The sequence below is a fragment of the Talaromyces rugulosus genome, chromosome IV, assembly GCF_013368755.1.
Source record: "Talaromyces rugulosus chromosome IV, complete sequence".
NCBI lineage: Eukaryota > Fungi > Ascomycota > Eurotiomycetes > Eurotiales > Trichocomaceae > Talaromyces > Talaromyces rugulosus.
Genome location: NC_049564.1, coordinates 1,826,471 through 1,849,753, shown reverse-complemented (window position 1 = coordinate 1,849,753; position 23,283 = coordinate 1,826,471). Strand labels below are relative to the sequence as shown.

Below are 23,283 nucleotides of genomic sequence, written 5' to 3'. Positions count from 1 at the left end.
CTAGTCAACTAGTGGGTTTCGGCCGACGTATGGCAGCAAAAAAAGGGAATTGTTATAGTCGCATATCAGTAAAGTCCAACCACTAACTTGTAGCCTAGGGTTGCCACCCTCGTCGAATTCTCTATTATTAAGTAGGCCGACATATATACTCCTCTATCGACATCAATCGATCTGAACAGGCTTCGATACGGTGGAATTGGCTGTTCGTATTTCCCGATCATAGGCGAGCAATACATATATGACTTTTGATTGGAAAAATCTCCAATTTTCGTTGATTAATATCCTCAAAAGGCTCCAGATTCCAGGAGGAAATATGTGCTTGGATTGCTGTGGGATGGGAGAGACACATGTTTGTGCATAGCTGCCTGAAACATTGAACCTTAGGCACCCGCCAACTCACTGTTCAGGTTCATGTTAAATTGATGCTGTGTCATCACAGTTACACCTATAATATTGTCGTATATAATGCCGTAGTTGATGGGTTTCCCTTATCCATGGGCAATTGTTACTACGCACTTCCCTACTTTTGATCCAAATATAATCCTACCACACTAGTAGTACCCTAAAAAGAGCAGTATGACGCGTAATGCCATGATACTAAGCAGCTCTACAAAGCTCGCAGATTGTTTTCTTTACTTCTTCTTTTCTAAATTGGCTGCACACATTCTGTCAATATAGCATTTGAAAACAGTTAAATAGAGAGACAATCGGTGATCAGCCCGTACAAGGAATTACATGCACCACGATAACCGAATTGTAAAAGCCATGAGCTATATATACGTCAATAAGGTATGTGGTTAAAGTTGACTCAGCACGACCGAACAATCTTGGTGCATAGCTAGTCATTGTTCGTTTTTCTATTCCTTGTAGATTATTACCTAGGACATATTCATTAAACCAAATATTAAGAGCCGTAATCACTTGGCCAACCTCGGTCATAGACTAGCCGTAGAAACGTATACACTTTTGTATTCTGGAAGTTGATTTGTCGGGTTTCAAGTAGACCGGTTCTGCGTGGCAAAACACAACTGGAATGCTGTTACTTTCTAAGTAATACATTAGCAGCCAAAAAAACAGGATTCAGATGACCTCGTAGCTATCGTATGCACACATGCCAACTTTCAAATGCACATTGTAGCATTGTGGGCCCGGCGAAGAAATCGTGAATTAGTATTGAGCATTGATTGAGTTGAATCTCGCCAAGTCACTCCAATACGACGGCGGTCTCATGTGCTGTCAAGCAAAATAGTGTTTCATTGCCCTTGATTATAGCATGGTTGAATGCCAATATTAGTGACGCACAACACCATCTATCTCACGGAGGGCTGGGGTGACATCGGCAGTAGATCATATCGGAGCTAATTACGCCGACAGTCCTGATAGCGAGATCTTTCAGAGACAAGAGATTTAGTAGTAAACAGGTGCGGGGTCTATAAGCTTCGGGGTTTTTAATTTTATGGAACGAGTGCGTACTCCGTAATGGGGCAGCGCAAGAGGAGGATTGCGAGGCGTGCGACTCTGATGTCATGAGACGGCCTGGAGTCCACTGGCCAAGAGCCGCAGAGTGTTACGGCCAAGCCTGCCTCTGCATCCTGTAGTCGAAAGTAAGTATCAAGTATGGCGCAATGGGGCTTGAAAGAACGATGCAACGCGGATGAGAATCGAGGCTCGAACTGCATATCTGACAAGCTGCTGGTGAGAAGAACGATCGTCCACAACAGCACGCTACACCGCACAATCCGGAAAGACTTCCGGAATATGTAGTAGTACTCGGTAGTAAACACTGAACAGTAAGTACTTCGTACCCCTGCAAGTCTCCGAACGAGTGGTAAGTAACAACGTACTACCATGCGCGCCCAGCGATCTCTTGCCATCCACTCCGTGGTTAGTCTTCTGTTCGCGCATGCTGGCTGGCCTTGGCAGTCCGTGGTACTCCGTATTCAGAATTCTACGAGGCGTCTCCACATTTCGGAACAAAGATCTACGATTGGGGTTGCAAAATGGTCTTGGCCTGGCCCATCGAATGGGCCAGGCTGGAAAGTTCGACGAGATTACGGAGTAGGCGGACACGGTACATATCTGCCGGCATCCTGTCCAATAATGATAGTGGTACCATAATGCCACTACATCGATCGGTGGGATATCGGCTCTTTTGTAGAAGGGATAACACTTAGTAATTGAAGCACACGTCAAATGCGAGAAGTGAGCAGTTCAGCCGCGTAATGGCGACTACGGTCATCACTGATCAGCCCAGCAGGCACGTACCACCAGATGGAAGTTTACGCAGACTAAAATAACAGTAATAATAATAATCATGACAGAGATGACAGAGATGACTCCTGTTTATGAGGACGATTCGGCGCTTTCTGCCGCCGCCCCCCAGCGCGAATTACCTAATCAGGAGTCTAGCCCTAAGTAAGTTTAGGGCAAGGGTTAGCGGGTGTCATCACGCCGACGTGTTGGGCCACTTGGCGGGCGATCGGGGCTACATGCTGACGGCGTCCTGAGGCTGGCTTCTGGCAGACGCCTCAGATTCGGTACGAGCTGTGCCTGTTGGTCAGGGCCCCTGTTGGTAGAGCTAGGTGGTGTGCTATTTGCGATGCCTGTGCGCGAGGCGCTTCCGGAATCTAAGAGCAAGACACCCGTATAGCACAACCGTGAAACGAATGACTCGCTACTGATCTTAAGGCAACCAGGGCCGGGCTAATGCGACCGCGTTTGTCGTCTTGCCAATGCGAAGTGCGTATCCAGGTCCGAGGGTGATTGCTTCGGACAGGCCGCGTTGATGCTTGCGATTCTGATTGCCAGGACGGCAGAAGGATGAGAAGCTAAAGTGAGCAATGTATCATCGCGCGGGCTAATCCAGGAACAAGTCTATTGCCATTGGCCAGGATTATCATAGTGCAGCCCACACCATCCAGTCATGAGCAGCGCTCCCAGTTAAGCTTGCCTGCTAAGGCACGCGAATCCACTACCAGCACAAAGGCTGGCAGTGCTAAGCAATGGTGCCGTCGGCGCTCGTTTCGAGACTGCGAGTCGATTAGGCCAGAAAGGGGCTGGTTGCAACCCTCTCATCAACTCCTGTTGATCACTTGGGCGGGCCGTTTCTGGTTACATATCTCAATGTGTCTAGCGCCTAGCTCTATCAAGCTGATGTTGTCCGGCGTCCATGAAGCCAAAATGCGCCCCCGAAAAGGGCTATACCCACTCATTACGACCTCAAGCGGGAGGCCATCGGCTTCATCTCACAACTATATCGCGTGGATCTATGCCTGTTGCGAGAGGACCACCCGCCCTGTGGGTACCGAAAATGACCTCGTTCATGCTGGCCTTGCCGGAAAGAGCTGGTAACAAGCGCGGGCTGCACATGACAGCCTTATGTGACTGGGATTCTCGCCATATTTCTCCACTCAACATGGGGGAGGTGGTCTAATATTAGCTTCTCTAGAAGTAAACCGAAGCCACGATCCGTCGTCCCACCGGCCCACAAGCTGCTTGGGCCTATTTCCGTGTCCCCCTACGAAGAACTCTACATAAATAGAGCTGGTGGCGCTGTCACTCGGAATCGACCTCTCTCATTAGTTTCCATCCCTCACGCTGTTTGTCTCTGTGACAAGATCCATTCCTTATTTTTGGTGTTAGATACACCCTTGTTCCAAATCGTCGACACTCCTTTCTTCGATTTAACATATAGATACTTTAGTCTTTCTTTGTCAGAATGTTTGGCCTTTCCAAATGGGCCGTTGCCCTCGCCGCTGCTGCCGGCGTCATGCAGGCTGCTGCCACTGAAGTGAAACCCGGAACCGCCGCCGACGTGATTGTCACCCCCAAGAACAGCATCACCAGCCCCAAGAACTACAAGGGCGGTCTTCAGGGCACCTCTCATGGAACTCAGGACGGCTCCCCTCTTGAGTTGACCATTACCAGCAACATTGCCGGCAGCCTTAACTCATACGTGACTGCTCTTGACAGCAGCAACGCCCCCGTCCTGCTGCAGCCTGATGGAACCTGGTTCTACCCAACCAACCCTGGCTCCGGCGGTACTCCCCAGCCCATTGACTCGTCTACTGTCACTATCCCCTTGAACGGTCAGGGCCAGACCACCACCTACAGCATTCCCGGATACTGCTCGTCTGCCCGTGTTTGGTTTGCCGTTGGCGAGCTTCAGTTCTTCACCGTTGGTAACGAGGACGGTTCTTTCTCCATTGTCCAGCCTTCCCAGGCCAACCCCGATGACCCCAGCGCCGGAATCAACTGGGGATTCATCGAATTCACTTACACTGGAGATGGTGGTCTCTGGGCCAACATCTCTTACGTCGACTTCGTCGGTCTTCCTCTGGGTATGACCCTCACTGACACCAGCGGTGGTATCCAGCAATCCCTTGGTCTTAGCGGCGACGCTGTCACCAGTGTTTGCAACGACCTCAAGACCCAGGCTGCTGCCGATGGCTTGCCATGGGACCAACTCTGCCAGGAAATCGACGGTAACGTCTTGCGTGTACTTGCTCCTGGCGACTTTGTCGCCGACGACACTAGCAGCGGTTTCAGCGACTACTTCAACGACTACATTGATGAGGTCTACAGCAACTTCACCACCGACAACCCTTTGACCATCGACACCCAGGGCGCTGCCGGCAAAGTCAGCTGCACCTCCGATGGCACCACTCTTACTTGCGATGGCGATGAGATTACCTACGCAAAGCCCTCCGTTGGTGACATCTTTGGCTGCAACACTGGTCCCTTCGCCAACACTGGCAGTGACACCCACAAGGCCGACCTTGCTCGTCTGTGTGCTGCTTTCAACCGTGGTACTTTCCTCGTCCCCGGTGGCAACGTCCAGCCCAGTGTTGGTGCTGATGACTACTACACCACTGCCCCATGCAACTACTACTCGTCCATTGTGCACAAGTACGAAGTTGACGGCAAGGGCTACGCTTTCTCCTACGATGATGTCAACCCCAGTGACGAGAACGCCTCTGGTGTCGTCTCTTCTGCCAACCCCAAGAACCTCGGTGTCACCGTCGGTGGCCCTACCAACAACGGCACCACTGCTGTGCCCGCCCGCCGCATTCGCCGCTTCCGTCAGTACTAAACGGAGGCGTAGCTTGTTGACCCATTACACGAGCTTCCTCTTCTTGGCTCTCAAATAAACTAGCCCTGGCCAACTATGTTGGCGGGATAGTCATCAATAGCCGCCTGGAATAAAGCGTCACTATTGTCTGACTTGCCGGGCACAATTTCATATTCTCCACATTAAATCTGGTTATTAGACTTTCGCTTATATATACCCCAATAACTGGATGATTCGTGTATATATTTTGCCTTGTGTGTGTGTTAGATTAGCACCATGGATTGGTCAGGGATGAATCTATATGAAAACTCATAAGAGATTACTAAAGTGTTCCTTTCGTAGTGATGTATCAAAGCCATTCCCATCGTAATGCTCAATTTGTGGAGTGAGTCTCACAGTTGTAGAGCGCCATGCATTCAAACGTCATCTTACCTTAGTACTGAAGTTAAATCATGGAGGAAAATCCACAAGATCGCCGAGCCCTACCTCGGAGTCCACAGAATCTAAATGGAGACAGACCTGAGCCTGATTATTTACATGTGGAGTTGTTACAAGTCACTATGTATTTGTAATTCCATTCCACGAAAAGTACATAATCTTGATTCCGAGAGCTTGGTGCTCAAGGACTTCTGCTAGGAAGCTTTGATCGCTAATACATCACATCGACCCACGTCGATCATCGGTTAGAGACTAAAATATGATATAATAATCACTGTCTAATGTAATCTCTATCATCTAAGTACATATAGCTAAAACCCCGCTCATGAATCATTATTCTCTTAACAACAAACCATTTTTGTATGCGGGAAATTCTTTGAAGTTCATAGTAGGCGGAATACTGTCCTGGTTCCAGTAGGCAATACCATGCCTCAACCAATGCGCGTATGTTCCTGGCACATCGTCCGACCCTGGGTTGTCTCTCCACAGTGAACCTAGTGTGACTTTGTAGACTCTCAGTATCATCCCGTGAGCAAGCTTAAAGCCAAAGCTTCTCTGAAGACATCGGTCAACAATCTCGCGGGCTTGCTTTTGGTCGGCGGTTTCTTCTTCTCCTTCCTTTGGCAGCGGCAGCGACATCAAATCAAATGCTTTCTGGCCATCCCAGGCGGTGAATTCGTTAATGAGCTGGGAGCCTTCCATGAATTCAATCCCGTATACATGCTCGGCGAAATACTTGGGTCCATTCCAGCTGTCCTCTTCATCTACAAGTCCCAGCACCATGGTCACGACCTGGCCTTGAATTATGTAGTCGGTCAACATTCTACTCACTTCCTCAGCATCGATCACTTTGCCTTTCTCTTCGATGGTGAAACCTCCTCCCATCAACGGGATTCCCTTTAGTAACGGACTGGTGTGCATGCCTTCAGTATTTTTCTTGCCACCATCAGCCGCCCACAGATGCATCAGCAGCCTGTGACAGCGTTCAAAGAGCGGATTATTCGGTTTGGATGCCAGGAAATAGTTTGTCAAGGCAGGTTTGTCATCTGGACCGGCATTGTACGAGAGTACTTCGAATCGCGAGTTCGGGTTGCCAACAGTCTCGGACCAGAGCCTGTCTAAATCTCCAATTTGCATCAATCCTACATCGGTATAAACTCCGCCGTATTTGAGAAGGAGTGGTAGCCGGACCAGATCGGATGTGTGCTGAGGCGTATAGTCGCCGCCGATGGTGCCATCGACAAAGGCACGCGGGAAAATAGTGGGGTCTGATATATCGAGGAAGTTCGCCACATTCAAAGGCGATGATGGTAGTCGGTCCAAAACACGAATTGTCCATCCCTTTTTCGATAATCGGCGGTGCCAGGCGCGTACGTTTCGCTTTGTGTATGGGTGCATATTTTGGTAGCCCTTGTGCCAGAAAAAGAACACGTTCTTTTCGTCCGTAATTGGCTTGGGGTGGAGGAGGTCATGGTCAATTTCGGAGTCTGATCGTAGGTCAAGTAGATGTTCAGAGATGACATGAACTCCTGTCGGGACTGGGTAATGCTGTGAACTCATAGTGAGGGTTTGCTAATTTGGAGATGTATCGATGACCGGCAGCATGAGATTTGGCTCAATTTGAATGGAATTTTAAAAAAAAAGTCTATGGGAATGTAGTTATATTATTTGAAATGAATGCTGTCAATTATTTCATAGAGAGCCTTAGATGGGACGACAGTAGTATTTGTATTGCCCTTATCTAGTTGCCGTAGACCAATGATACTGCGTTACGCCGAATGACTCATGATGAGAAGCGTTGAGTGGCTCTCATGGCGCCGCTAATTGCCTGAAATGGATTAAATACCGGTAAACTATTTCCATTCCCAGACTAGTGCAATCTCGTTTCGAGCTCTGCTTGCCCAAATTGGATCTAGAAAAAAAAAAAACAATTCACCATGATTGATTTTCGTCCACGGTCATTTGATGATCAGTTGTTGAAGTTTTCTACTGAAGGATAGAGCTAACATAGTTCTATGACAAGGATTAATTAATGTATAAATAAACTAAAGCAGACCGTTTTTAGGCGTAGATACCACTCTAATATCAGAATAACAATTTGTAATCCTGAGTTTCGTCGTGCTCAACGTACAGAATTGCAAAAGAGTAAGATATCTAATTTCCTTTTCCTTATAATGGATGTTCTGGCTTTGCGTTGATTACAGGCGCAGCTTCGCCTGTGCAATCAAATCCATCGATGAGGGCGCTGCTGGCGTGGCTTTGTTGGACCACAATGCAGATGCTCAGGCTAAAATCATGTCAAGTGGCCACTCACGCAGTAAATGTAGCAGAAGAAGACCGTGTTGAGCAAGTTCTTCGGGATGTGTCAAAGTCATTCGGCCGGCTCGGCTATGTCGCAAACGCAGCCGGCATAGCCATGAAACATCAAGGCGGAACTGCCTTTGCAGAGATCAAAGATTAGAAGAGAATGGTCCATGTCAACTTAAACGGCACATTTTTTGTTCTTCGAGCAGCTGCCAAGATCATGTTGAAACAGGGCCCAATCTAGTCAAGCATCACCGGAAAGCCGCTCCAAAGAGGATCAATTGTCAACTTTAGCTCTGATGGTGTTATTTATTTGGCCAGTGCCCACAGCTCTTTGTGACCGGCACACTCAGCTATAATGGCCAGATTATTCATGAATGTTTAATAATGACCATCGGTGGACATCTCAGGCCATGTATCGCTTTGCCTAAATATTTCCCCGAGTCACCTCGCCAAGAAGCAAATGTATTCTCCTAGATCAAGTCATTTTACATATTTATCGTCGCACATTCAGCAAAGAGGTCCCCGGTTATGTTGGACTTCCCATAGAAAACGAGTGTCGTGATTAATTGACTGCTATAAGCAGTGAATTTGGGCATACCACCCCCGTCATCCAGTGGCAGCGTAATTGCAAAAACATCACGGCCAATGGATCTCTGGAAGTTGATAGCCTTCATCACTCCTAGTGTTTGATATACCGGGAAAGCTCCCTCTTCGGTTGACTGCAACTCCGCGAGGGCCCCTAACCAGTCTTGAATCTCAATGCCGAGGGACATGTTTTGACACCGAAGAATCGCAGCGAGCAGTAGGCCGGTGAATCCAATCGTGTAATTGTTTTCAGTAAGCGATGTCCGTAGGTTGGTTCCTTTTGCTATTCGAAGTAGTAAGCGTATCCAGTACTCCTCTTCGTGACATTCGTGCCCGATTATTTGAGAGTTCCGACTTTGCATATTTCTTAAAGGACTCTTGCACTGCATGAGCCGACCAACTACATAATATGCATAGTTGAGTGCTGCTTTGTGTGAGAGGAAATATAGAGCATTTCTGTTATCATCCACTGCATTGGAAGACACAGCATAGACATTGGTTTTGGATGGCTCTTCAGATGATGGAAGCCGCCGAAGCCATTTATCTAGTTTTTCACTTTCTTCGGCAAGCTGCATGTGAGAAGATTTTTGATTTGTGTCATTCTTGAGACGGGAAACCAGACCAGTGTTCCAATACTGAAATAGTGATGCAAAATTCAGTCGGTGCGACTCACACATGATGCCTAATACCTCAACTCGTCTCTCGTCGAGGGAGGCAGCAAATTCCGGGAGTAAAGTTGGCAAAGGAACAGACAAGATTTGCTGTTGAATGTCTAATGAGCTGAAGTAGGCACGAGCCCACCAGACCACAAATCGTACTTGCATCCATGCAGTAAGAATTGACTGCATTGTTAAGTCCGTAGACACGCTGGGCGTCGTCTTCAAAAAGTCCGACATTCCTTGAACATGACAATTAAAGCCATGGAGATTTCCCATCGAAGATTCGAAATAGGCGAAAAGAACTTGAACTGCTAAAATGATTGCCGCATTTTGTGGAGATTCAAGAGGGTTTAGGGATGTGAATTTGCGAATTGCAGATGAATAATACAACTGGCTGCGAGTTTGATGAATGAGACTTGGGCTGAAGGAGCCCATATTCCCGGTTTGAGACAATCTCTTCTCCGCACTCAAACGGCTGAGGTTGCACGAAGACAGCGCGAGAATAGCATCTTTTAGCATCGGTCTGTCGCTCGCAAGACGGCTGATTGAGTGGAAAAGTGGATGCAAGGCTGGTAGACATTGACTTTCCCAGTAGGTAGAATAGAAGACATCTCTTTCTGTATGCTGTAATGAATTGATAATACGTATATTTCCAAAAGAATGACCACTAGAGATAGCACTATGGGTTTGCTCATCGTTTTGTGGCGAGGATTCTTTCTTCGCGTCGACTCGTGAACTTCTGTAGGGGTTTCCATCCACCATTCGAAACGTAAATGGAGATTTGACGGTTTCACACGCCTTTCCTAGTCTTTCACAAGTCCCACAAATCGGTTTTTTCTCATCGCACTGCAAATTTTAGTTTCCCCGGCCAGAGTGAATTATTTGCAGCAGCAAAGGGTACCTTGGTTCTTCTATCGCGGCAGCCTTTGCAGCCGGTGCGCGACCGGACAATCCCGGTTTTCCTCGGTCTCGGGGGAGCCGGTTTGTACATGTTGAAACAGTACAGCTGACGGACGTTAAACCAGGGTCACGCCATGTCTGTCATAATTTTTTTTAAGTAAGGGTAAAATAACTTTAACCGTGGAACTTATGCCATTCGGGCGGGGCCGGACCTCATCAAGTGGAGTAAGCGGATTCAGCCAATGGGTTGAATAATTCAACATCCAGGGATAGGGAGGCCCTAAAATAATTTTCAGGGCTATTTCACAGAATATCAAGCGAAATAGGTACAGCGGCAGGAACCTACGCTTTATATTCGGGGATTCATCGGCTACATTCACAACTGGGAGATATATGAGTTAAATACAGCCGAAACACTCCGACGAAGCTACATATCAAGTTTATTCCCGGAGGAATTTCTTCAAAAATTGTCCTGCCTGCTCATTCCATTGGTGGTATATTTCCTGTCTCTTCAGTTCAAATGCGTCAAATATCTCTTTAGCTCCTCCAACCGCAATTTGCTCCTCGCCCTGGACGAAACTAGTCCATGTCTCGTTGATGTACTCGTCCAAAGGCATCCCCATCAAGTGCCCGTCTTTGAGATCAGGCTGATGCTTTGTATCATGAAGCTCGGTCTGCACCGCTGGCGGGTAGAGTTCAATCACCTTGGGTCCGTCTACATTGGATAGTTGGCTTCGTAGCGCGAGGACAAAGTGATGCAGTGCAGCTTTCGACGCGCCGTAGTTCGGGGCTCTCGTCATGGGAATCAGTGCGAGTTGTGAGCTCGTGTAAACAATAGCCGTTTGTCCCTTGGCTTTCTGTTTCTGCAAATGGGGAAGGAAAGCTTTTGTTAGGTGCACAGGTGCGGTATAGTTGGTGACAAGCTCTTGATCAAAGATGTCGAGGTCGACTGTCTCGGGTTGTGTAAATTCGAAAGGACGTTGAATTCCAGAATTGACAAATACACAGTCTACATCGGGATCCTCGGAAAGTACTTCGGAGACAAACTGCGGGACCTGCAACGACGTTAATCTCAACTCTGGCCTCGGGCTAATATTCACCGACATACCTGCTGTAGTTGCATCACATCAAAGACTTTGGCTTTGACTTTATTACCACCATATTGGCTAACAAATTCATCAAGATTCTCCTTTCTGCGTCCAACAACGATGACAGACGATCCAGATTCAACCACCTTTTTAGCAATCTCTCTGCCTATGCCTGATGTGGCACCGATCACGACAACTTTTTTGTAAACGAGAGCCATTGCGAGAGCCTACAGCCAGAGTTTTCTTAAGAAGACTGATGGCCATGGACTCGTATTTATAGGCGAATGCCCACAACGAAAACTGTTACGTCATGGAGACTGGTCACCTCTAAATAGTGCCCACCTTCCTCTTTTGGTAAAGTCCCCGCTGAAAAAGCTTCACACACTGATCTGTAATTGGTGGTCCTGTATCAAAGTGGGGCACATTGGACTGTTTCCAGGGAAGCTTAATTAATAATAATATTCTATATGTTTCATTCCATGTCTTTCCCTCGTGTTCACTATTCAAACAGCAAAACGGAAGCCACCTCGGTTCGTTTGTCGTAAAAGCCTGTCTGATATGAGGAGGCTCCAAGGCTCTGCGGCAAAATCTTTTCTTTGGAAAAGGGTCTCTTTGTTGACGGGGTTTCCCACAAGGACTACCTATTTAGATGACCGCCCTTGAAACAGTTATACATCAACTGTACAAAGAACTCACAGGGGCTAGAGAAAATGAAATGTGTACATCTTTGTTCCTGGTGGCCCGCAGGGAGTTTGCGACAACGTTGCCATTCTTGAAAGGAACAATGTAGCTACCATATAAAACAGGGACAGACATCCTTACCTCCGTCTGTCCTTTTCAATTTACATCCGGACCTTGAAGACTTTCGGTCCCGAAATTGACAATCTGAATCTTGATTTCTGAAAAAGCTGGATTGTTCCCTTGGCATTCCTAGCAATCACGCAATGTCTTCAGATTTAGACAAAGATCAGAGGTCCGAGCCCGATATCTTCCAGTATTCGAATCTGGAGGACAAGTTTAAACCATTTGCTGCTGTTTTGAAAAACATCCAGGTGGATAATCTCGCACGGTATGTCTGGACGATATACAAGGCGAACCACCAGCACGAGGATAATGAGAAAGGAAACGAGAAAGGAAAAGCGACCGTAATCCCGCTGTCCGTGAGCGCTCGTGCACTAGCTGGATCTTCTCACATCCTCATTCCAGTGAATTTTTGGAACGGTACCCGCTGGCTCTTAAAAGTCCCTCGCAAGGGCACTCAAGATCAATTCACCGCCGACGATGCCAGGGATCTACGATCAGAGGTCCTAACAATGCAGCTTCTCAGGCGCGAGACTACAATTCCCGTCCCAGAAGTGTTTGCATTTAGCACGAATTTCAATAATAAGCTCGGTTTCCCTTTTATTCTCATGACTTATCTCCCTGGCGCAGCTGTCTCGAAGATTTGGTATAAAGAACTGGAGTACCCCAGTCCCATTCGAGAGACCAACGCCCAAACCCTCGAAGATCTTGCTGCTGCAATGATTCAATTAAACAAATTTACCTTTGACAAAATTGGAAGGATAGATTTCAACGAACACGATGAACCCTCTGAGATCAGACCATTGCGGGAATTGGACTTGAACGCTATGCGTCGCCAGTCCGGAGACGACGAAACTCGCGAACCGATATACACCGAAATTGGTCCTTTCGAAACGCCAAGTCATATTATACCGCCTACCTAGACCGTGAAGAAGATACCATAGAAGAGCATGCACGAGGCGCACACAAGCTTTTTCGACTGTATGTGGACCATATTCGAGAACCAGATCCAGTCATAGACCAGAAACCTTTTGTTCTGATGCACCCAAACTTGGACTTGAAAAATATCCTTGTTTCGGAAACTGGCGAGCTTCAGGGTTTGGTTAACTGGCGTGGTGCCTGCGCCATGCCACGAAACCTCGGATGTGAGAGTGTTCCAAGGTGGCTACGTGGTGATTGGCAAGAACATATGGCATATCCGCACGCCGGTGAGCAGGCAAAATGTTTCAAGTATCGCAATTTTTACACTGACTGTATTCAGTCACACCTGAAACCAAATACGGAGGAGGCTACACCAGTTCAAAGTCCATTTATCTTTCAGTTTCCACGTTGGGGACCCGAAAAAGACAAACCCAGTCTGACACGAGGCTCTACTGCTGCGATGTACCTCCGAGAATGTGGCAGGGACGTAGAGTCGATCCCATACATTGTTGATAGATTTTTCTTCGAGATAGAATTGGCTCTTGAGAAACATCACAATTTCAGTGCAGCGGACCGCGAAAAGGCTGGCTTTTACGTGTTCTTTGTCATCGACGACTTGGAACAGGGAAAGATCAGTAAAAAGCATTTGGAGCTTCTGAAAAAGGGACTTGATGCGCTTTTTGAACTGGGTCCGATCTTTAGGTGTGAGGATAAAGCCTTGGCTAGGCGTATTAATGCTCGGCGTAATCAGAAGATTGATATAGAGAAGTGGGCAGAATATTGCCATGTACAATAAAGAGAGCCTACATCACATGTAGCAGCTATTTAGATAAATATTTGAAATATCAACTTAAATTTGTATGGACGAGAACAACGACAACAGGTCAGTTTTAGCTGAAAATCTAATAATATACGCAGTCTAGTCTATGCTATCTATTATATACAACCCAGGTATAAAAGTCTCAAAGCAGACGCAAATATTACAATCGTAGCGGACGTCTCTTGCTCAGCTCGGCGCGCGATCTCTTCGTCAACAGCGCCCCAGACTCCTCCAGTGACTGGGCACGCCCAGGCCCAAAGTTAGGCTTTCCGTTCAAGGTACCAAAGATATCACCGATGTAATTAGACGGCTTCACTCCGTGATCAAAGGTTTCCTTCCACCCATCCAAGATGCCCTGCACCACGTGAATGCCGGCTCTGTAGATATTCTCCACCGCGATTTCGAATCCACCTTGCTCGGCCTGCAGCAAGTGGTAAGTTGGGCTTTCGCCGGGGTACGGGCGGTCAAAGTCGGATGCGGTGCGCATAATAACGATACGCGCAAAATCGACGCGGCCATGGAGGGCAGCTCGCAGGAGGGCTTCGAGCGAGGCGTTGTCTTCCTGCGCAGTAGTACAGTACGTACCGGTGCCATTGGTGAGAATCCGAGTCGTGTTGTCGAAGGCTTGACTGAGCAGGTTTCCGCTATAGTACACGTCCGAGGTCGCAACATCGCATTCCAGGATGGACGGAGGCAACGCGGCGATCTTGTACTGTTCGTGTGTGCCGTTCTGTTTGTAATGGGCACGGTATTCCTGTGCAGTGGTCGAGTCGGCCAGTTTTGCCTTCTTTGCAAAGGCCACAGCGTGCGATCGCAGGTCCTGGTTCAGCTCAAACACCTCGGTTCCGTAGATGCTGAGCGGATATTGACCGGGCGCCAAGGCTCCTTGTAGCACGTATCCAGTCGAGAAGTTCTGGGGGATCTCGCGTGCGTCAAACTCGTATTGGAGGGCGACTTGAATGGCGTATCGAGCAAAGGCAGCGGATCCGGTTGTTCCCTGCAGCGGGCTGATACCGGCGATACCGGCGGCGAAGAAATAGGTCGAGCGCAGGTCAAACAGGTCAGAAAACACGAGCGAGGTCATGGTCACGGCGGCGTTGATTTCGGATTCGCCAGTGATCAGCTGGCAGACAGCATGGTCGGCTGTGCAGTGGACGTGAGGGAACAGGGGCGACAGGCCAGGCACGGTGATGTTGTGAGCCAGGATGTCGAACTCGGGGATCCCCCACCAGGCTTCACCCTCGGGGGCAAACTGTGACACTCGGAGTTCAGCAATAAGCTTAGCAGAGTACGCGGTGCATCCTTACCATCGAAATGATGAACACCTTGGGTGCAATCTTGTGTCCCCGGCCATCAGCAAAGGGAGGAGGATGGGCCAGAACAGTAGGCAAGACGGTCAAGCCGGCCAGGACGCGCTTGAGAGAAACCATTTTCGATGTCAGTGTGGAATTGGACTCTGTTCTCCCCCCTTGCTCGAAGCCAAAGCAAATTCGAAAAAGGAATGATTCTTGACGAAACAGAAGAGCGAAGATGGGAAGACAAGGGAGATTAAATCTGTTTAAAGCAGGCTGCCGGCCGATAATCAGGGTCCACATGGTGATAGACAATCAATAATAAACATCACCTTTTTGCTGATAAGAAAAACGCCATCGCCCAAAGCGGAAGGTGATTTGCATCCTTCAGGAACGCCCATATTCTTAATCGGAGTGTGTTGGTAATTTGCTGAAATTGGATCAATTGACGAAGGCGGAATTATTGTTATTAGCATTATTTACTCGGCTTGCTTACACGTGGATCAGCTCCATTAAACGAGCCCACCAGTCACCGTGGATTATTCTTTGCACTCTATTAAATGACAATCAATCTCATGGTCAATTGAGTTTGACGTTGAAATGCCAGTCAGTCTTTGACGTCAACTGGTTATCTGCATCCTCAAGTGACTACCACTATTAAACAGTCGGAAAAATCACAATTGAAGGATATCTCGACTAATTAACAGTGCATAGATAGGCCTTTAACCAACATATACTTTCACAATGACATGATGTCAGTGCACGGTGCTAGGCTTATTTTTTTAATGATCGGAATCCGCCGGCTAATACTATAGATAACAGTAACGGGGCCAAACCGCAACAGCCACAGATCTAGCTATTTTGACGTCTCCACGATGGATAATTGCTATTTTAATAAATTTCTACTGTCATTATCAATGCTAATAGTTAATAGTGAAGCAAATTTATGTACAGAATCATATTCGCTTCAGATGCTGTCCTTGTCGCGGGACGGAAAGTCCATATACGTGTCGACGGGGGTTAGCACTATCGATCGTATAGTATACGAGGGGCAAGTTATTCAGTTGCCATTGGTTCATGAGCGATAAAAGAATTTTGAGCCTGGGTATCAATTTTGAAAATTCAGGTCAACATTGTATGTTGTATAAATTGTATCTACGTATAGAATAGATGGACATAATCTCCAAACTTCAAATTTTTGCATTGCTCAATTTTATAGATTGATAGCATCACTCGTCCATTAAATATTTAAACTACAATTCCATTTGCGACTGAGAATAATACTTACAGCTTCACATATATCACCCGCTATAGTATCACGCAGATCCTTCAAATGTTACACAAGCCGCGACTAGCCCAGCGCAGCTAACTGCCTCTTCTCTCTCGCCATCCCAAACTACACAAAAAGAAAGGATTCTCACAAGTTTAAAATGAAGCTTATTGTCGCCGGGGCCACCGGTTTCGTCGGAACCGAGGTTATCCGCCAGGCGCTCTCGCACCCGGGAGTGACCTCGATCCTGGCGCTGGCACGACGGACAACGCCCGTACCGGCCAACGCTGGTCCTGGAGCTGATGCCAGCAAGCTGCAGTCGGTTGTCTGTGATGATTTTGAGAACTATTCGGATTCGGTTAAGCAGCAGCTGTCGGGGGCTGATGCATGCGTGTGGTATTTATCTTTTTTCCTTCCCAGCTTGGCATAATAATGTATAGATAAAGCTGTGCTAACATGTATTCAGGCTTATCGCCGTCACTCCCTCACAGCTCAGGTCCATGCCGTGGGAAGAGGCTCGCAAGATCTGCTACGACTACACGGTCAAGGGCCTCGAGACCATCGGCAAGCTGTCGCCGGCGTCTGGCAAGCCGCTACGCTTCGTGTACACGAGCGGCGCCAACAGCGAGCGGGACCCCAGCAAGAAGCCTTTTATACTAGGTGACTACTGTGTGATGCGGGTATTTTCTTCTTTCTTCTTCTATTTAGATTGGAATAAAACTGACAAGTCCAGGGCGAAACGGAAAACTTTGTGCTCAAATACGCCAAAGACTCCAACGGCGCTGTCGACGCCACAGTGGCCAAGCCAGGGCTGATTGACGCACCCGGAAAATGGGGGATTGCAATGCGGGTTCTGTCGACGATTGGACGCAGCATTATTGGACTGCCCAAGGTCGAGCTGACCGAGATTGCGGCGACGCTTATCGATCAGGCGGTCAATGGGATTGAGAAGGATACGCTGCTGAATGAGGATTTGGTTCGGATTGGGCAGAAGGTTTCGGGGGAGAGCGAGTGATATCTTGGTTTATTGTTATATTATGAAGACTTGCTTGTAGGGATTTGTTAATAGTTGAGCGAAATACATACATGTTTATTTGCTCCTATATAGAAAGGTACTTGGTGTATGTGCAATATTTTGAAATAAATGTTTAAATAGTTAAACAGGTAACATCATTGCCTACATCATTCGGTACATCAATTTCCTTCTACTCAATTGACGCATGCTCAACACAGGTACCAAGTTCGTTCCATTGTGTTTCTACCTAATACGCATGGATTTTACATACCAATCAATGTCTATATAAATGTTAGCCAGTGTTGGTGTTTTAATTTTACATTAGTTTTCAAGGTTAAACTACACAAGTCAGACGATACATGTATTTCAATGTTATCACTTCGTACAGGTGTGCCTATATATAACAACTACTTTACTAGGAAAATACCTAAACAAACACCGAGAAATAACAGGAAAGTATCATCAATTGACTTAACACTACATGTAAATCCAAACTGCATATCAATTACTTGAATAGTTCAATGGTCACAATACATTTCATTGTTGAACTGATGTCAACTGGTAGATACGTCTGGCAAAAATGATGACACAAGCATTAAAGTGATAGAGCGCAATATTAATTGATTTGCCAAGAATTTCCTCACGCTTATAGATCCTGAAATTGCCGTACGAAATTCCTGCAGGATTTTTTAACATTGATTGACACAGATTAATAAGACTATTGATCCTGAGCGTATAGCCGTATAGCATCCTGCGGCTGATTGGCCCAATCGGCTCCACCCGGGTTCGTCCAAAACCGACAGCTGAACCTGACAACAAAAAAAACAACACCAACACAACAATACAAAATAGAATTATGAGTACAGAATTTCTTACAGACTACAACTGAGTGGCAATAGAAATGGGCCTGTTTTCGAGCAAGAAGACGGCACCACCGCCAGTCCCGACTGACCGCGTGATTCCGTTTCGCTTCGCAGACGACTTTGTGTACACGCGTGGGCTTTGTCTGGATATCTCGCTGCGCTTTGACGATGTGCTCGATCCTGAGAAACTGCGAGAGTCTTTGGATGTTTTGCTGAACAAAGATGGCTGGCGCAAGCTCGGCGCGCGACTGAGGCTGAATGTACGTTTTATCTACACAGCTACATTAAAAAAAAAGGTGCATACTGATCAGAACAAAGAAAGACAACAAGCTCGAGTATCATGTGCCAGCCGAATTCAGCGCACAGCGTCCGGCCTACCTTTTCAGCACAGACAAGCAGGACATGAGCATTGGTGACCACCCGGTGCTCTCGAAGCTGCCCCGGGGCCAAAGTGACAAGCCCGCGCTGTTTGAAAGCCCAAAGCTGTTTCGGCCGCATGTGCGTGCTCCGGGAGCACCTCAGTATCTGCCTGACTGGCTATATGCCGATATCCCGCAGCTGGCGGTGCATGTACTCACTTTCCACGATGCCACCATCGTGACTGTCACGTTTATGCACACGCTGACCGACGCGATGGGCTTTGTCGCGTTTATCCGTGGGTGGACGGCCGTATTGCGCGGCGATGAGGATCAGGTTCCGGCCTTTGTTGGGTTTGATCTGAGTGACGACCCCATTGAGACGCTGCACGAGGGTATGCCTTCATCACGGTATCTGTTCGCGGACAAGCTCGTCACTGGCTGGAGGTTTTTCCTGTTCGTCGTCAATTTTGTTTTCGAATTGGTCTGGTGGCCCAAGGATGAGTTGCGCACGATATGCGTGCCTGGTGAATACCTGACGCAGCTGCGCGAGTCTGCGTTGGCAGAGTTGGCCGACGAGGCACAGCAGACTCACAACGACGGCCCTGCAGGAGGAAAACTATCATCGAAGCCGCCGTTCCTGAGCGAGGGCGACGTGCTGTTTTCATGGTGGGCGCGGATCATGCTGCGTGCGCTGAACCCGGCTCCGCAGCAGACTATCTGCCTGATGAACGTCTTTGACACGCGCGGTGTGCTGTGCGATATGGACCGTGTGGCCTCGCCGGATATCGCCATGACGGCTAATGCTACGTATCCCTTGTACAATTTGATCCCCGCGGGAAAGTTTTTGAGCAAGGCTGTGCCGTTGAGCTGGATAGCTTCGCAGGTGCGACATGCGATTGACACGCTGCGTACTCCGGAGCAGGTTCAGGCACAGGCTGCCGGGCTCCGGGACAGTGCTAGAGATGCTGGTCGTCCGCCGCTGTATGGGGATTCGGGCATGATGCTCGTTACCTGTTCTAATTGGCATCGGGGCAAGCTCTTCCAGATGGATTTTTCGGCTGCTGTTGTGAATGATAATAATACTGGCTACGACTCAGAGAAAATCACAGGATATCAAAAAGGGAAACCGTCGTTTGTCAACGCGACCTCGACCGAGACGGGGTTTTCGATTCGCAACTCGCAGGTGATTCTGGGCAAGGATGCGGCGGGGAATTGGTGGATTCATAGTTGTTTGCGGGTTGGGGCGTGGAAGAAGGTGAGGGAGCAGCTGGAGGCGATTTAATGAGGCGAAAATAATATACTCAATATATGTATATATACATTTGATATATTTGTTAGTTAGTATTGAGTTGATGATTTTGCGACGGGCTACATGTGTCAATTACAGTGCCTCATAGTAGCCAATAGGAGACTAAACCCGACACTGACAAACGAACCTATTCTTGGCGCGCCTTATCACGGCCTGTTCTTTGAACATGTAACACTGAAATATACGAAAACCTATCGGATGATAATACTCCTAGATACGCGCCGGTGACAGGTGACGTGTTGACTAGTTGCATAACATGCAACCAGGTCGTGCGAGTCCAGAGTCACAAAAACCAAAGCCACAGAAATCAAAGTTACAGAGATAGATAAACCATGGTTGTGTAACCGGGGTTGTGCAACGGTGACCTGGCTGATAATGATAATGTGTAAAAAAATAACTTTCAGGTTGTCGTGGTAGTATGTTATTATAATTAAATGGTGATAGGTTCGGTCTAACTCTCGGTTGATAATAAATACGACCGTACGATCAGCCGCGATTCGTTGGCTGCGAGTACGCAGCGGGTCCGCTCGCGTGGATGACACGGTGGGATGGGTTATCTGGTTGATTTCTCTCTACCAGTCTCTTTATTGACCACTAGTTATAATATAGGTCGGCTAATGGCACCAGACCTGCGGTTCTGGAACATGTCACCCTGCTTCTGGTACGTTGCAACCCGGCACTGGAAGTGTTTCCCCGCATTCGCCATGTTCCCGGAGACACCACGTTCCAGAATAATACTAAACGGTAAAAATAAACTAAGACAGAAGCGAACGAAAAATAAAAAAGTTTACACCGTGCAGAGTAGTAACTACAGAGTACGTGGCACTATTTCGCCCAGCCAATGAGGCTCTGCCGGCTACCGAATCTGCGCTAGTGCAGATCGGGACTAGGGCCACATTCTCAAAGGCTTATCGGAAGCTCCCACGTGATGCATGGCCGGTTTTGTCTGGCATGCGTGGCAAATTGTCCGATCCGAGACATTTAAAGATAATTGAAATATTAATATTATGTTTTCTCAACCCCGTTCTTTCAGCTGTGCCATTGCGTGTCTATCCCATGTCTGACTTTGTTGTTATTTATAGGGGCACAAGCTTCAAAGAAAGAACTAGTTTAGGACTAGTACTACTACTAGTACTGGTTAAAAGCAAGCTCGTAGTGGCTAGTGCCCACCAATGGCAGTCACCTGACGGGCGATACTCGAGACTGTCACTGGACAACGCCACCCTTATTATAGTACTATTATCAGTGGTACTCCGTATATATCATTCTGACAATAATAGAATAATAGAATGCTACGGTGCAATCCGGGGACGGCTAGCGCTAAACCTAAACCGAACGGCTGCAACCCTGTTATCACCGACTAACCGCGTTCGGCCTAGCCCCCGGCCCCGTGGTTGGCCCGCTGTTCGATGTCGCGCCTGCCGCCAATCACAGCCGGCCATGGCTGATTTGGGCCCCGCCCCCGACGGCCACTCGCAGGGCAGGTGCCACACTCGGCCCCTTCCTGCCTCGCGGTACTTTGGACTAGTGGTAACTACTCTCGGTCAGCATCCCTGCAATATTAATCTTGTATCTTTTCTTTTCTTTTCTCTCTGTCTTCTGTCGTTATCCTGGTTGCATCGCCCGCTGTCTCCTTTGCGCCTCGTTGTGTGTTGTATCTTGGATCGACTGGCATTATTGGCTCGTCCCAGCGTTCCCACTTCCAACTGCGACTAACCTGCTACTGCTACTACTTCTACCAGTGGGGCCTCCGCTTTTGTCGCGATAAAAAGATCCCTTGACCCCCCCCCCCCCTTCCTTCTTTTTTCCTTTCCCTCTTGTTCCCCTGCTAAGCTCGCTTCCCAATCCCATCCATCTACACACCATGGAGGATACAAAGACCGTCGAGACCGACTCCTCCAATGTCCCCGGCGACGGCCACATCGCTGTGGCCGATACTCTGCCGCGCGGATGGATGTACAAGCAATTGAAGATCGGTCCCTGGACCTTGCCCTGGTTTGCCTCGCCCAAAATCCAGCTCGGCATGGTCGCCTTTGTCTGTTTCCTGTGTCCCGGCATGTTCAACGCCCTGAGTGGTCTAGGTGGTGGTGGCCGCTCTGCCACGGACACCTCGTTGGCTGACAACATGGTCAGTTGCCTCTGATCTCGATTGTGTGTCGGTTGTCGAAAACTAACTCCCCCCTATAGAACACCGCTCTTTACTCGACCTTTGCTGTCGTTGGTTTCGCCGCCGGTAGCGTCGTCAACCGTCTCGGCGTCCGCGTTGGTCTGGGCTTGGGCGGTATTGGTTACTGCCTCTACTCCATCTCCCTGCTGGTCTCGGTCCACAAGCACGTCGATGGCTTCAACATCTTCGCGGGTGCTTTCCTCGGTGTCTGTGCCGGTCTCTTGTGGACCGCCCAGGGAGTCATTATGGTCTCCTACCCCACCGAAAAGCAAAAGGGCCGTTACTGGGCCTGGTTCTGGGCCATCTTCAACATCGGCGCTTGCATTGGTAGTCTGATCCCGCTCGGCCAGAACATCCACTCCACAGACGGTGCCGGCGTCAACGACGGTACCTACATCGCCTTTATTGTGCTCATGTTTTGCGGTGCCATCCTGGCTCTCTTCGTCTGCGATGGTCGCCACGTTATCCGCAGTGACGGCACCAAGGTGGTTCTCATGCAGAACCCCAGCTGGCGCTCCGAGATCATGGGTCTATATACCACCATCGTGTCTGAGCCCCTCGTTATCCTGCTCTTCCCCATGTTCTTCTCGTCCAACTGGTTCTACACTTACCAGCAGAATGCCATCAATGCTGCCTACTTCAACACCCGCACTCGCGCCCTGAACGGCTTTCTTTACTGGCTTGCTCAAATCGTCGCCGCCACCGTTATCGGACCCCTTCTTGATCTCGAAAGTGTCCGCCGTACTGTCCGCGCCAAGGCTATGATGGCCATTCTCTTTTCTCTGACACTCGCTATCTACGGCGGTGGCTACGCCTGGCAGAAGAAATATACCCGTGCTGATGTTGTCCAGCCGGCCGACGGCGGCGACTTTCAGCCTTGGGATTGGACTCACCCTGGTTACGTCGGCCCCATGTTCCTTTACTTCTTTTACGGATTCTACGATGCCATCTGGCAAGGTGCTGTTTACTGGTATGTCTTCTATCTCGCGCTTCTTTCTCGTGTCTTGACTAACAATCGTAGGATCATGGGCGCCCTCTCCAACTCTGGCCGCCGAACGGCCAACTACGTCGGCTTCTACAAGGGTCTGCAATCCGCCGGTGCTGCTGTCATGTGGTCTCTCGACTCCAAACACACCAGCTACATGGGCGAATTCGCTTCCAACTGGGGTCTCTTGCTCGGCTCCCTCGTCTGTGCCCTTCCTGTCATTCTCCTCCGCATCCAGGACTCGGTTGCCATTGAAGACGATCTGAAAGACGTTGACGAGACACTGGAAGATGTCCTTCGCACTGATGTCAAAGTCGAAAGTGCCCTTAAGTCCTAATTCTTTATTTTCTTTTTTCAAAGAGACGAAAAGGAAAGGAAAAAAAAATGTAGAATGCCCATCATCCGGTTCGCCTGGTGACAAATATTATTGTAC

General features: G+C 48.4%; 10 protein-coding genes across 10 annotated transcripts; 6 read left to right on the top strand and 4 right to left on the bottom strand.

The window, feature by feature from the left end:
• Nucleotides 1-3,718: 3,718 nt before the first annotated feature.
• On the top strand, nt 3,719-5,092 carry TRUGW13939_07433 (uncharacterized protein; the record flags this gene model as incomplete). Its single annotated transcript, XM_035490574.1, has 1 exon — nt 3,719-5,092. One exon carries the CDS (start codon nt 3,719-3,721, stop codon nt 5,090-5,092), a length of 1,374 nt encoding a protein of 457 aa, XP_035346467.1.
• Nucleotides 5,093-5,842: 750 nt separating this feature from the next.
• TRUGW13939_07432 (uncharacterized protein) lies at nt 5,843-7,069 on the bottom strand (the record flags this gene model as incomplete). Its single annotated transcript, XM_035490573.1, has 1 exon — nt 5,843-7,069. One exon carries the CDS (start codon nt 7,067-7,069, stop codon nt 5,843-5,845), a length of 1,227 nt encoding a protein of 408 aa, XP_035346466.1.
• A 1,232-nt stretch (nt 7,070-8,301) lies between these two features.
• Nucleotides 8,302-9,822, bottom strand: TRUGW13939_07431 (uncharacterized protein; the record flags this gene model as incomplete). The annotated part of the gene is made up of 1 exon (XM_035490572.1): nt 8,302-9,822. One exon carries the CDS (start codon nt 9,820-9,822, stop codon nt 8,302-8,304), a length of 1,521 nt encoding a protein of 506 aa, XP_035346465.1.
• A 578-nt stretch (nt 9,823-10,400) lies between these two features.
• Nucleotides 10,401-11,266, bottom strand: TRUGW13939_07430 (uncharacterized protein; the record flags this gene model as incomplete). The annotated part of the gene is made up of 2 exons (XM_035490571.1): nt 10,401-11,015; nt 11,069-11,266. 2 exons carry the CDS (start codon nt 11,264-11,266, stop codon nt 10,401-10,403), a joined length of 813 nt encoding a protein of 270 aa, XP_035346464.1.
• A 726-nt stretch (nt 11,267-11,992) lies between these two features.
• On the top strand, nt 11,993-12,772 carry TRUGW13939_07429 (uncharacterized protein; the record flags this gene model as incomplete). Its single annotated transcript, XM_035490570.1, has 1 exon — nt 11,993-12,772. One exon carries the CDS (start codon nt 11,993-11,995, stop codon nt 12,770-12,772), a length of 780 nt encoding a protein of 259 aa, XP_035346463.1.
• A 116-nt stretch (nt 12,773-12,888) lies between these two features.
• Nucleotides 12,889-13,566, top strand: TRUGW13939_07428 (uncharacterized protein; the record flags this gene model as incomplete). The annotated part of the gene is made up of 1 exon (XM_035490569.1): nt 12,889-13,566. The coding sequence occupies one exon, from the start codon at nt 12,889-12,891 to the stop codon at nt 13,564-13,566; it is 678 nt and encodes a 225-aa protein (XP_035346462.1).
• Nucleotides 13,567-13,750: 184 nt separating this feature from the next.
• On the bottom strand, nt 13,751-15,020 carry TRUGW13939_07427 (uncharacterized protein; the record flags this gene model as incomplete). Its single annotated transcript, XM_035490568.1, has 2 exons — nt 13,751-14,842; nt 14,898-15,020. The coding sequence occupies 2 exons, from the start codon at nt 15,018-15,020 to the stop codon at nt 13,751-13,753; spliced, it is 1,215 nt and encodes a 404-aa protein (XP_035346461.1).
• Nucleotides 15,021-16,312: 1,292 nt separating this feature from the next.
• On the top strand, nt 16,313-17,167 carry TRUGW13939_07426 (uncharacterized protein; the record flags this gene model as incomplete). The annotated part of the gene is made up of 3 exons (XM_035490567.1): nt 16,313-16,548; nt 16,619-16,832; nt 16,886-17,167. The coding sequence occupies 3 exons, from the start codon at nt 16,313-16,315 to the stop codon at nt 17,165-17,167; spliced, it is 732 nt and encodes a 243-aa protein (XP_035346460.1).
• A 901-nt stretch (nt 17,168-18,068) lies between these two features.
• On the top strand, nt 18,069-19,671 carry TRUGW13939_07425 (uncharacterized protein; the record flags this gene model as incomplete). Its single annotated transcript, XM_035490566.1, has 2 exons — nt 18,069-18,290; nt 18,349-19,671. The coding sequence occupies 2 exons, from the start codon at nt 18,069-18,071 to the stop codon at nt 19,669-19,671; spliced, it is 1,545 nt and encodes a 514-aa protein (XP_035346459.1).
• Nucleotides 19,672-21,562: 1,891 nt separating this feature from the next.
• Nucleotides 21,563-23,187, top strand: TRUGW13939_07424 (uncharacterized protein; the record flags this gene model as incomplete). The annotated part of the gene is made up of 3 exons (XM_035490565.1): nt 21,563-21,826; nt 21,886-22,835; nt 22,887-23,187. 3 exons carry the CDS (start codon nt 21,563-21,565, stop codon nt 23,185-23,187), a joined length of 1,515 nt encoding a protein of 504 aa, XP_035346458.1.
• Between the last annotated feature and the right edge of the window lie 96 nt (nt 23,188-23,283).